The sequence below is a fragment of the Festucalex cinctus genome, chromosome 12 (assembly GCF_051991245.1).
Source record: "Festucalex cinctus isolate MCC-2025b chromosome 12, RoL_Fcin_1.0, whole genome shotgun sequence".
Taxonomy (NCBI): Eukaryota; Metazoa; Chordata; class Actinopteri; order Syngnathiformes; family Syngnathidae; genus Festucalex; species Festucalex cinctus.
In genome coordinates, this window is record NC_135422.1 from 16,898,681 (window position 1) to 16,912,201 (window position 13,521).

Genomic DNA, 13,521 nt, shown 5'->3' on the forward strand with positions numbered 1-13,521 from the left:
CAGCTTTTCGCCTGCTACTACACTATTTTCTGGGATTTATTTTTTTTTTTGCAACATCTGCGGGACAACTCTTTTCTGTCTGAAAACAATCACACAGAGGGGAAAAACTATCACCTTGTTACATCATCACTGTCCCCTATTTTACAACTAAGCAAAGAAAAACTGCAAAAAAAAAAAAAAAATCGGCCACATCAGCCTTGCACCAAAGGAATGTCATCTGACGTCATGTATTTGGGATCAGATTTCTCCTTTTCTTCTTCTTCTCTTTCTGCACTGACAAAATTTCTGCGTGTCATTTTCTTTTCTCCAACGTGCCCCCTGGATCCAGAGTCCACTATTAAGCAAGAGAACCTGAGGGAAAAGTGGTGGGGAGGGGTTTGGGGGGTACTCATCGATAGATAAGCCAGATTCCAAAGTTTTTGGCGTACACGCAAACCACACATACATGTAGATTTTTTTTTTTTTTTTTTTTTTCATTGTAGTCCACTTTTCTGGGTGTTTTTTCTGCATGGAAATGAGGGGGAAAGTGGGAAAAAAGGTGAATAGATAAAATGATAGATGTGTGTGTTGGTGCACAAACAGACACGTAGTCGTTTCTGAGAGGTGGAGGCAAAAAAGAGAAAGAGGGAGGCTGGCTGGAAGGAATGCTAGGATCTGCTGGAGTGGAGACTTTTTTTCTTCTTCTTCCCCTAAACGCCTCATTGTGCAGGTTTTTTTTTTTTTTTTAGAAAAAGCACAAAATCACCCAAAAGCAACAAACAATCTCCATCATGTCTCAATTAAGGGTAAAAGATAACAAGGGGATTGTGTTACCGATTTGTGAGCGATTAAAGATTTTACGGAAAGCTGTGAGACATTTTCGCCAAGTTTGAGTGTGTAAAAAAAAAAAAAAAAAGCAGGAAAAAGGAGCTAGTTCGCCTCGTCAGCATCTAGGACGCGGTTGTGTTGACTTTTCAAAGCAAAGCAAAGCAAAGCAGAGATTTGGCGGCGGAGGTTGAAGTTTGTTACCCTCTCGTTGCTCACTCTCCATCCAAACACAAGTCAGCAAAACGACACTTTGACAGTGAAAAAGTTGCAAAGCTCCACTTTGACGCACTTTTCCGCGGCGCGTAAACGCACCCAAAAGTCACTTTTTTTTCTTCCGCTCCCCTCTTTTTTTGACGCTACTGGCCAAGTGGCTCAGACTGCCGGCGTCAGCGCTACCAACACACATACACACTCACACGCACGCACTTTAGAAAAGTTTCCCTCTCCAACATGGCCTCCTTTGTTTCGAAAGAGCTGAAACTCACCTCGCTGCGAATGAAACAACGTGGAGACGGGACCGCGACGTTGTCTGCCTTTCTCGTTTCGTTGTGGTCGTTGATGTGTGTGGTGTGCGCGTTTTTTTTTTTTTTTTTTTTTTTTTAATTCCCAGGCTCCGGAGTTCGCCTGCCTGCCTGCTCGCCTGTCTGCTGGCGCGGCGCGACGCGGACTAGTGCGAGCGAGGCTACGCCATGTCAATCAAACGCGCCACGCACATGGAAGGCCAGAGCCCGCCCCACTTTTTTTACCGTAATCCTCGTACTAAAGGCGCAACTCCAATTTACTCATCAGCGGAGGATCGACGGGCGTCTGTAGTCATTCTCAAATACCGAGACGGGCCACCCTTGTGACCTAAGGGAACTATTATCCATCCATCCATTTTCTTGACCGCTTATTCCTCACAAGGGTCGCGGGGGGTGCTGGAGCCTATCTCAGCTGGCTTTGGGCACTAGGCGGGGGACACCCTGGACTGGTTGCCACCAAGAGAAGAAGAAAAAAAAATAAAAAATACAATAACATGTAATTGCCCGTCCACTGCAGTAGGTGGCAGTGGTTGAAGTGCGCCCCTAGCGGTGGAGGACAGCGCGTCAATGCGAGTGAATTAGAAAACAATCAGTAGAGCATTCTTTCGGGTTCCGGCAGCGATTCTAAACCCCGCAAAAGACAGTGAGGAGTAAAAGACTAGCACGGTGGCTAGCGTGAAACGACAGCACAACTTTTTTTTTTGTAACTAACGGCTTGAAACGACTGGTTTCAATGATTTGCAGTAATGTAGTGTCCGAGTGTCCTACTCGGGATGTTTTTTGTGACACTTGGACATATTTCCCACCTTTTAACAAAAACACCGAAAATCAAGCTCTCTACATTCATTTGTTATGGGATGTTTGCCGGGCAGTGACGTCAGCTGGAAGGGTCTATAGCGTGTGCGTAACTTTTCATCAGAATAATCGCCAATGTCAAAGTCAAGCCCTCGATAGACTCTCTTTTTCTTGCGCTCAACGGGCACCGTTAGCCACGAATGCAGAGTTAACCACACTGTTAAAAAGATAGCGACGGTCCTGAGGTGTGTTACTTTAACAGCAAGTTAACAGCCGGTTAAAGTTAACAGTTTTGAACAAGATAAGAGGGCCTTTAAAGTTAACGGTCGGTTAGATCTACTTAACCAGTGGTTAAAGATGTAACCGAGTTTTGAACAACCGGAACCTGAACTTTATTTGGGGTGAATCCGAGGCACCTTAAATGGTGTCAGCTGTGTGCTGACACGTGTAGTTTGAATGTGATTGGTTCGTTCTGAACACACTTGTAAGAGGGTGAACAAACTCTTACGCAAATAAACTGCGTCCTTTCCGCCACTGACCTTCATCGCCCACGGTGACATGACGGCCGCCTTTTTTATGCCACGTTGCCCGCAAACAAGCTCGTGTCACCGAGCCCCCCCCCCCTATTTCGGGTCTATTTCGGGTCACTTGGAATCGGCAACGTGAGGGCCGTTCTCTCATAGAAACCAAAAAAACCTGAATCAACGTAACCTCCGAGCCCAGCTTCCTAAAACAAAACCTTCCAAATAAATGGTCTTCCTCTTTTTACACTTTCAAGTTGGAACGTGAAAACAAGCCACAAATTTGACCTCCTTGGCTCATTTGTAATTAAGAGGGGATTCAATTTTTTTTTTTTATTGACAAAAATTCTTCATGACTTGAGAATAGCTTTTTCCAAAACTTTCCGAATTCAACGTTTTCCAAATAACATCCAAAATGGAAAATAAATAAATAAATAAATAAATAAATAAATAAATAAATAAATAAATAAACAGCTGGTTCACGTTTTTAAAACTTTTTTTTTTCATGCATTCAAAATTAAATATAAATTTAAAAAAATACAGGTCTTGTTAATGGACTAAAAAATACACGTTTGGTTCTCACATCTAAGATAAGATGAAATAAAATAAACAAAGATTGTAGTTCACAGCTGATCCAGCTAGCAAGTCAAAAAACAGAAGTAAAAATATTCATCTTTTCATGCAATATTATAGAATATAATGAAATGGAAATGAAACAAAATAGCCCCCAAAAATAAATAAATAAAATGAATATACTAATATACATGCCATCCATGTCAAGTCAAGTAATCTTTGTTTATATAATACAAAATCAAAACTAAAAGTAAGAATACAAAAAAGTAATCATTTGTCATGTATTTAAAAAAAAATGACACAAGCATAAACATACTGTAAATATCTACTGCATACATTGCAACTAATCTAATAACAAAATGGAATAAACAAAAAACAAAATTGAATAATTAATTAATTAATAAAAATTACATTAATTAAAAAAATACATAAAAACGAAAATTAAAATGTACACTTCTTAATTTATTGCATGCGTTCAAATAAAATAAATGAAAATAAAAAATATAAATTGATAACTATAACAACTTATCCATGTAATATATATATATATATATATATATATATATATATATATATATATATATATATATATATATATATATATATATATATATATATATATATATATGTGTGTGTGTGGGGGGGGGGGGGGTGTATTACAGTAATTATAAAAATCTGGTGCATGCATAAAATTAAATTGTACATCAGAAGGGAAGCAACCTGGGCATATCTTCATCCTTCATCCCCCTCCCAAGCCTCCAGCGACTTTTGCTAAAAATGAAATAAATGGTCCGATTAAGTTAAAAATAATACAGTAGACTCATCACAATCAATTAGTGTTGAGATTAACAAGTCAATCCATCCATCAAGCTTTTTTTTTTTTTCCTCACTTTCTTTTGCAGCCAGAGTGAATCATTGCCCCGCGGACGTGCTTGAGGATTTTTCTCTGATGGCAAACACAAACTCAAATTCCACCGGCTGCACCAAGCAAATGGCCACTGGTGCAACTACAAGAAGTGGGAGGGGGGGGGGGGGGGGGGGGGGGGGGGGGGTGCTGTCAGGAAGTACGAAATTAAATTCCACTCGGTACAAAGATCATCATCAGCTGACATATGAAAAACCTCAACATAAGGTCATGTACAGTTAGCGCTGACAAGCAAAGTTGTTGTTTTTTCATCTTAGTTGATGAAAGCTATGTAAACATACTTACGCCAAATGAGGAAAATACTGGCGCGTTATAGTCATCACTCGTCGACAAATTCAAGCTAACATATAGCGCTGTCTAAAAATGAAGGTTAGCTACGAGTTAGCACGTCTACATTTAGTGAAATAAACACTACACGCTCACTACGGAGGCGGACAGGTAGCTAACTAGCATGGCTACATTGGCTAGCGTTAGCATGTTTTTGCGCTGACGTTCTTTCACAAAGAAGTCGCAACTCATTTTCTGAGAAAGAAGCACTTTCACTGTTGTACTACGACATTTTGATGTTATTTGGCTTTTGCTGAGATGAGCTACACGTCCGCTCAAAGACCGCCCATGTCTCCCGACTTTTTCCATCGCTGCTGCTCACGCACACACACACAACAGATAAATGGAAGCAGATGAGTGAGGGAAGGGCCCAAGAAAGTGGCTGTCAAAAGCTTCCACTGTAAATTCAGGGGAGGCCCCCCCATCTAATGACGTAGTGGCAATGTTAGACAGAGCTGGCAAAAGTACCCGGCATACTCTCTATTTTTGCACTATTACAGTTTGGACTTGAGATACAAGTGACCTGACTTGTGAGTTATTCGAGATACAAGCAGTCATTTAGCCCATTTATTTATTTATTTATTTATTTATTTATTTTTTATGCTTTGACTTGTGAAAGCAAAATTGAGATGTGAGCAGCTTAGAAAATTGTCAACACTTCTTCAAAAAAAATCTGTTGAAGTTTACTGTCAAAATAAACATAAAGGGAATTACACATCGTGTACAACCAAACATTACATTAGAATTTATGTTAGCTGAATGTGAACGTATATTTGAACACGCCATTGACATGCTAACAGTTAGCTTCGGTAGTCACAGTTTCAGAACCCTAAAGTGACTGATACTTGAACACAAACTGACAGACAATATCACAAATTATCACAATTATATATTTTTTATCTTGTATGAAAAAACATTAAATATGACAGCATTTTACGGCACCAGTAAAACTATTCTTGGCTTGTGTCTACGTAACTGTATTGCACTGCCTCCTGGTGGCCAAGGATGGTACAGCAGAAGGAGCAATGACTTGTATTGCAGCATTAATTTCAATAAACATAAATTTCAGATACATGAAAAATCTTCTTAAGTACAGTCACAAAGTATTTCTACTTGATTACTTCCCATCACTGATGTTGGATAAGATCTAGCGCAGAGTAGGAGGGCGATGTTCGGGGAAGGCAGGTCTTGGCTCTGAACGTCAACAAGCGCCAGATGTGCAACAGCGAGCCAGCTGCTCTCTCGCTCGCTCGCTCTCTCGATCGTCCCATTTTTCAGACTTGAAAGCTGCCCGCCTCCCTGTAATCACCAGAGCCACTTTCAACTAAATGGAACACAGCCTGGAACGCAGATTTTTGTTTTATTTTTTAGTTTATATATATATATATATATATATATATAGCCCACAAAAAGTCAGCCGGGGTCAGCGATGCCATTTTGAGAAAAATCAACAAAAGTTGGGCAAATATTTGAATTTGAAAAAAATTAATCAACATAATTTGACAAAACTATTTTGAACAATTAATTTGAGAAAAATACATACGCTTGAAAAAGTGTTTGTGTGTGTTTTTTTTTTTTTAAATAATGTCAAACCATCAAGTCACAAAAAAATTAGCAAAAAATAATAACTTTTTGGCCAAAAAATGCCTATCAATATCTTTAGTTTGCAAAATGTTCAATTTTATGCATAAAAATCACACACACAAAAATGTGGATGTATTATTATTTATTTATTTATTTATTTTTGGCTGTGGAAACCTTTTTTAAAATTTTAGTTTTGAGAAATCCCTCATCTTAAAAAAAAGTAATTTGTTTTGAAAAAGCAACACTTTCACGTACACGAACAAAAAAACAAAACAAAACAAAAAAAACCACCAAAGTTTCTTTGAAAATGTCCAGAAAAATCTTTTAAGTAATATTTTGCACGTTTTATTTTTCCCAAATAATTAAGAAAAATCTCACATCATATTTTACTTTTCTTTTTGTAAAGAAAATAGAGAACATTTTCAAAATACCGTAAAAGACATTACTATTCAAAAGTTAAATTTTTTATTTTTTTTTTGGGGGGGGGGGGGGGATAAAAATACAGGTCATTGAGGAAAATCTTCAAAAGTTGTGCAAGGATCTTCATTTTTTTTTAACTCACCATAATTCGAAATGAAAATCTGTAGCTGAGCAAAAAATGAAAAAAAAAAAAAAAAAAAAAAAGTCTCTTCAATGTTTCAATGGCACAATCACTTTTAAAAAATGCACAATGGCACGCATTAAAAATAATGAAAAATATATTTACGCCTTTAAGTCTTTCAATTTCAAGTCTGCCTTTTTTTTTTTTTTTTTTTGCAAATTTGAGAGAAAGAAAATCCAGGCTGCAGGAAGCAAGGTCGTCACTGCATTTAAAAACGTCCCTATAGCCTCGCCGGTGTGCATCTGCGTGCATGTTGTGTCTATAAGGGTCCGGGATGCAGGACCACCGGCTGATGGACGATAACGCGCTCGTGCGTGTGTGTGAGGGGACGATGGAATTTTCAGTTCAAGAGAGTCGAGCAAGAGCGGGCATGCATGTAACGCTCTCTTCTCGCTCTTTCTCTCTCTCTGGCTTGTATGTCAAGCTCGCTCGGCCACACGTTGCACTTTTTCCAGCCTTCCAGCTCCTCACCTGTTGCTCCCGCTCATGGAAAGAAGATGTCATGATGATGACATCATTATTTGCATCATTATTTGCTCTCGCGTGCGTTAATCAGAGAGGAACGCATGCAAAATATTAAAATGGGGGAGTGACACGAAAAAGTTTGAAGATTCATGTTTTTAAGTCGGGATGAATGTAAAACACGGTCGACCAACCGCATATACTCGCGCTTCAGCACCCGTAGATTTGCATATTTACAGATTTGTTGACTTAAATATATTTTATTTTGTTCAGTTATATGCAGATTTTTGTTGTTCGTGTGCAACCCCGGTCCCTTATCCCCAATCCTGCAAATTTTGTCCATTCATTTGTAGGGATGTAACGATAAGCGAAATATCGTGATATTGCCACAATATCGTCGTCGTCAAGTTCACAATATTTAAATGCAACACATCTGTTCAAAAAGTCAGGTTCATTTCCATTTGTGCAGTTCTAGTACCCTCTAGTGGCTAATGTTTAGTGCCATTTAATTTTCATTAGGGATGTTTTGGCCCTTTTATGTTGAAAATCTACACTAATTTTCAGATGAAGGGGAACGTAAATGCTTGTGAAGCGAGTCAATATGTGCAGGAACTCAATGTGTGCGTGCATTAACAACATAACATAATATAATAATAAAAATAATAATAATAATAATAACAAGAATAACATTGATGTTATGTACAAAAGCACAATATTGTGGGTGTTTTTTTAGTATGAGCTAATTTATTTATTTTTTTACAATATTGTGACCTTTTTTTAAATATCGCCAACCTCCCCACAATATTGTGATAATTATCATATCGTGAGCTTCATATCGTGATATCGTATCGCGATGTTTGGATATCCTTACATCCCTATTTATTTGATGAGAACAGCTCAATCAAAAAAACAAACAAAGTGGGGTATGGGGTTAGAGATTATTTGAAGAGAAACGGGTTAAAATGAAAATAATAATAATAATAATAATAATAATAATATTTAAAAAACGTAGGAAAAAATAATAATAGTAATATCATTTAAAAAACGTAGGGAAAAAAATACATTATCCTTAATTTTTCAAATAATTTCTCAGCAAATAACAGATGACTCTTAAAAGATGAATCACCCCAAAGTTTCCTCTTGGAATTCCACTAAATGGTGTCATCCGTAAAAGAGAACAAACTGACCCCCCCACCCCAGAGGGCGGAATGTCCTTGGCTGCCTGGTCACTGGGCGTGTGTGTGAGCAGGAAGTGGGTGAATGTGGCGACGACTGTGTGGGGAGAACAAGCAACAATGTGCCACGCTTACCACTTCCTGTCCTGGTGGCTGAACGCCTTTGCCGCATGGCAACAGCCGGAGATGCCAGTGTGGAGTGACTCAAACGCGCACGCACGTCCCTCTCACAATCTGATTTTTTTGTTTTTTGCATGTTGGGGTTTACGTTATTCCAGTTAAAGCAATAATCTTATTTTGGAACAAAATATATCCAAAAGTTGTGCAAATATAATAATAATAATAATAATAATAATAATAATAATAATAAGTTGCCCCCCCAAAAAATGAGATAAGAATCTGTAGCCTGGAAAAAAATGTTGATCTGGTTTTGAGGAAAAAAAAATCCCTATAGTTAAAAAGAAGGATTGAAAAAGAATGGGCAAAACATTTTGATACAAATCAGGAAAAAAACAACAACACATTTTCATCTAAAAATCTGTTGGTTTTTTTTAACATTTCACATCAAAAACAAGAAGTTTCACAACAATTTAGATTTATAAACAAAAATCTTGAGAAAAAAAATATGATTTGAGAAAACATTTTTTTAAAAATATCAAAAATAAAATTTCATTTAAAAAAGAACATAAAACTTTCACAATAAAAATATGTAAATACCACAAAAAAACCAGAGAAACAATTTTGGATTTTTTTTAAATTTTTTGGGTCAAATTTAGATTTTTTTTGCAAACACTCATGAAAATTTTAAGATTGTTTTTCTGGCAAAAGATGTCTTGAGAAATGTCTACAATTTTATCCACTCCCACTCAAGTCAGGGCTTCTGCTGCTATTACCTTTGTTCTCCTCTTTTTATTAATCCATCCATCCATTTTCTTGACCGCTTATTCCTCACAAGGGTCGCGGGGGGTGCTGGCGCCTATCTCAGCTGGCTCTGGGCAGTAGGCGGGGGACACCCTGGACTGGTTGCCAACCAATCGCAGGGAACAACCACCAAACAACCACCCACACTCACAAGCACACCTAGGGACAATTCGGAGCACCCAATTAACCTGCCATGCATGTCTTTGGAATGTGGGAGGAGACCGGAGTACCCGGAGAAGACCCACGCGGGCACGGGGAGAACATGCAAACTCCACCCAGGAATGGCCGAAGCCTGGACTCGAACCGGAGACCTCAGAACTGGGAAGCGGACGTGCTAACCACTCGACTACCGTGCCGCCTCTTTTTATTAATAATTTTCAAAATTTTTGATTTGTAAACGTCTTTATTTGAACATTTCAAGCGTTAGAACAAAGCGGACGATTCCAGAAAAGAAACAAAGCAAAGCAAATTATGCCTGTTGCACAAAGCCGAACCAGGCAAAGCTCCTCCAAAATAAAAGCCTTCTCACAGTACTTTCGGAATAAAAAATCTGTCATGGCTTTACATAACTATGGATGAATACGCATCCGAGACAGTGTGTGTTTATGTGTTGATAGTCGAAATGATTGTCAGTTTCACACACAAACACGCGCCGGACATAAAATTGAATCCGAGCCACACAGTGGCACCGCAATACAAAACTTGTCCAAAAAACCCCCAACAATAACAAAAAAGACATTTACAATGGCTTCCTGTTACTCTTATTATTACAATACTGTAATCATAAAGTTCAATAAATACACAGCCAGGCACTTTTACAGTGGCTATGTAGCTACAAAAATGGACACACAAACAGACTCCTCGAAGCAAACGCACAACGCAGTGTAAACACATCAATCGACATGTTTTTTGTTTAAGCTTTCGCTTTGCATGATATCTCTTGAAATAAAAGTGGAGCTGCATTGAGCATTGGAACTGTTACAAAAAGGTCATATTTACACATATCGTGTTCATTTGTGGACGTGAAATTAAAACAAGAGTTAATGTACATGGCACTCATTGGACACACAATTCGGAGCACCTGTACCATGTAATTAGAAAAAAAAAAAAAGTTGTTTCACTTGGCGTAATATTGAGAGCCTTTTCTACTAATATTTTGGTTAGCTACATGAAGGCTGTGCAGGTGTACCTAATGAGGTGTCCACTGAGTGCGTCATTGCAATCAAGAGTGTTTTTAGAATTCTTTGGTAGCGCAAACAAAAAAATTATAACATAATAAATAACAGCTTCATTGCGGGGGCATTTGTAACTGCTTATGTGGACAGTGGAACCTCCAGATTCGAAAGTGGAAACTGAGGATTTAAAAAAAATATATATACTGTACAAATTATTACAATTATTATATAAATTTTTTTATTATATATATATATATATATATATATATATATATATAATTTTGTAAAATTACTGGGGATAATCCATCAAGCCTCAAGTGATATTTGTTTTTTCCTGGAAAAATTGCAAAATAGCAAAGAAAAAAAAACAAAAACATTGTATAAACATAGGAACATTTTTATTTATTTTCACATTATGTTAATGTGTTTCCAAAGTCATGCAAAACAAAAAAAACAAACAAAAAAAAAAAAACAAACAAACAAACAAAAAAAAGCAATTACGGTATAATACAATTAAAAAAATGCAATCAAATTGAAGATTTTTTTAATAAATAAAAAATAGAGTTGCAAATATATATATTATAATAATATATATTATTATTATTATTTGGGCGGGAAAAAAATAACACTGAAACCATGCGAAATTGTAAATAATAATAATAATAATAAAATAAAAAACATTCACCAAAACATTAGAACCACATTTTGATTTTTCTTTTGAAGAAAAAAAAAAATCTGAAAAATCTTGCACAAAATCACTCTTTCTAGACAAATCATGCAAAAAAAAATCTTTTTGAAAAACGTTCATTCAGTACAAAAATGTTTGCAAAAATTGTCTAAACAAGCGAAAAACTGCCGGTGTGCTCGACTGCTAATTTTCGCTGTTCGAGCTGCTATCTGGATCACAGCCAAATCCTTTTCACATTTTTTTTTTTTCCACATACCAATAAATGAGGAGGTTCCATTGTATCAACTCATGCTTGCCACACCCGCACTGTTTTGTTCTTGATGACATCATCAGACAGCGAAACGTGAATAGGAAAAAAAAAAACCCAAAAAACGTGTGTTATTGCATTAATAATACAAATGTAGCGGGTGGGAAATTGAAGGCAACTCTACCAGAGAGCTCGATATGCTCGCTGCTTTTTCACCAGCGACGTTACCTCACATCCTTCCATCTCTGTAGAACTTTCCAGGCAGGCCTTGAGCAACGATTACCAAGCGACTCCACAGGCAGATAACAGCGCTAAGAATAGAACGCAGCCTGGTCGACATCTTCCTGGAAGGGTTAGAGGAGACGACTGGTTTATGTGACAGCTTGTAGGAATACGCATTGGCCACATGGAGGCGCATTTCCAAACCTACAGCAGAGTTTGTGAATTGAATTGGTCCAAAAATTCTGATGCTGCATCTTCGTTCATCTATCTATGCCAGCGACATGTATTGTAGTGACAGGCAGAACATTTCAGTGCTCTTTCACGAGATGGCAGAAGGGGAAAGAGAATGAGAGGATGTAAATGTAGAATAACAAGGGTTTTTGTGAAATTTCAATACATTTTATTTTTTTATTTTTTTGGCAAAACCATACAAATAAATATCCAAAATTTTGCACCACAGATCTTTCCTCCTATTTAAGCTATATATATAATTTTTTTTTTAAATAAAATTTTGGTGATTTTTTTCTTTTTGCAAAAGTCACAGTTTTTTGTTTGTTTTTTTAAAAAGAAAAAAAAGAAAGAAATTGTACATTTTTCTTCCCTAATTTTTTTTTAAAATTGTATTAATTGCGCAACTTCGGAGATTGTTTCCAAAATGAGTTAAGTTGAGTTTTTTTTTTTAATTTGCAAAAAAAATAAATAATAAAATAATAATAATAATAATAATAATAATAATAATAATCCACATCTTACAGGGCTAGAGATTTTTTTATTTTTGCACAGCAACAGATTTATCCTCATATTTAAGTAAAATATTTCTTTTTAAATCTAAATTTATGGGTTTTTTTTTGTTTGTTTTTTTTTTGCAAAAGGTTAGTTGTTTAAAAAAAATGCAGACTTAAAAGATTTTCTTGAATTTTTGGTGAAAATGTACCTATATAAATTTTGTTTCTAAATGGTTTGCTGTCTTTTATTAAAACTGGGGATTTCTTTCCGAAACAAATTTACTGCAACAGATTTTTCCTCTCAATTTTTTCCCAAAAATATTTCTCAAAATCACAATATTTGCTCAACTTCCAGAGTTTTTGTTTCCAGAATGAGTTAATTGTGCTTTTTTTCTCCTTGTCATGTGATTGTCTTTGAGCATGATTGTCAAAAGGTTTGATCCAACAAACAAACCCCCCCCCAAAATTACATGCGTCTCCTGTAGAGCTTCTGAATGTGCTTATCAAACATTGCCTCACTCTTTCACTTTGTTGTGAGATGCACGGCAACGCGTGAATATTGAGTCTATCATCACCACCCCCGCCAAAAAAAATAATAAAAAAAGTCATCATCATAAAACAGATGTCCTTTTCCTCTTCTATGTCCGTTTCCGTTGGGTGCATCCATCCAACGATTCTGAAAAACTCAATCCACTTTTTCACGCCGTCAGATCTGAAATGACCAGTTTCTCAATCTTATTCCCGATCTCAGCCGGAACCTGGAGATCGTCCACGTCATAGTCGTCCTCAAATGACCTGGAATCGCATTTGAGAACGTTAGCGAGCTGAGAAAACTCCTTCAGTGGATGTAAAAGAATATCATTTTTTTGGTACCCTTCGTGTATCTGCTCGTTGGCAGTTTCTTCCGCCACCAGTATCTCGTATTCCTCCGAGGCGTATTTATCCCAGTCTGACGGCTCCGGACCGTCACTGTCGAGGTCCTGGAAGGGCAACGTGAGCTTTAACAATCGAAAATAAAGCGATCTGACGACTAGTTGTGAGAAAATAATGAGGAACATGTAGGGGCAGTGTCATCCAAACAACCATGGAGCTGTCTTGAATCTGCTGCCTGCCCGCACACAATGGCGAAAATGCAAAAGTTTCAAATTTTAGCCTTGATTATCTTTTGTGCATGGTCAACGAACTTTGTCTATCAAGGACCCCAGAAAATGTCAAAATAAGCCTAGTGGACGCTTCAAAATAAAATGGATGG

The 13,521-nt window shown here is 37.0% G+C and overlaps 2 protein-coding genes across 5 annotated transcripts in view; both read right to left on the reverse strand.

Annotated features, from left to right (window-relative positions):
- The window catches only part of fndc3ba (fibronectin type III domain containing 3Ba), a 146,241-nt gene extending 144,776 nt beyond the window's left edge, over window positions 1-1,465 (reverse strand). The window contains exon 1 of the mRNA XM_077539744.1: window positions 1,293-1,465. The gene's annotated coding sequence lies outside the window, so the exon portion shown is untranslated. The remainder of the gene's footprint in view (window positions 1-1,292) is intronic.
- Window positions 1,466-5,541: 4,076 nt separating this feature from the next.
- Window positions 5,542-13,521, reverse strand: part of ppp2r3a (protein phosphatase 2, regulatory subunit B'', alpha) — a 61,871-nt gene continuing 53,891 nt past the window's right edge. For 3 of the 4 annotated variants that reach the window (XM_077539359.1, XM_077539358.1, XM_077539360.1), the window contains 2 exons: window positions 13,143-13,249; window positions 9,507-13,064 (listed from right to left, as the gene is read on the reverse strand). In XM_077539359.1, coding sequence (XP_077395485.1) covers window positions 12,968-13,064; window positions 13,143-13,249 — 204 coding nt within the window. In that variant the 3' untranslated portion in view covers window positions 9,507-12,967. Of the gene's footprint in view, window positions 5,769-9,506; window positions 13,065-13,142; window positions 13,250-13,521 lie in introns of those variants that run through there. The other variant, XR_013287619.1, reaches the window with a different exon arrangement.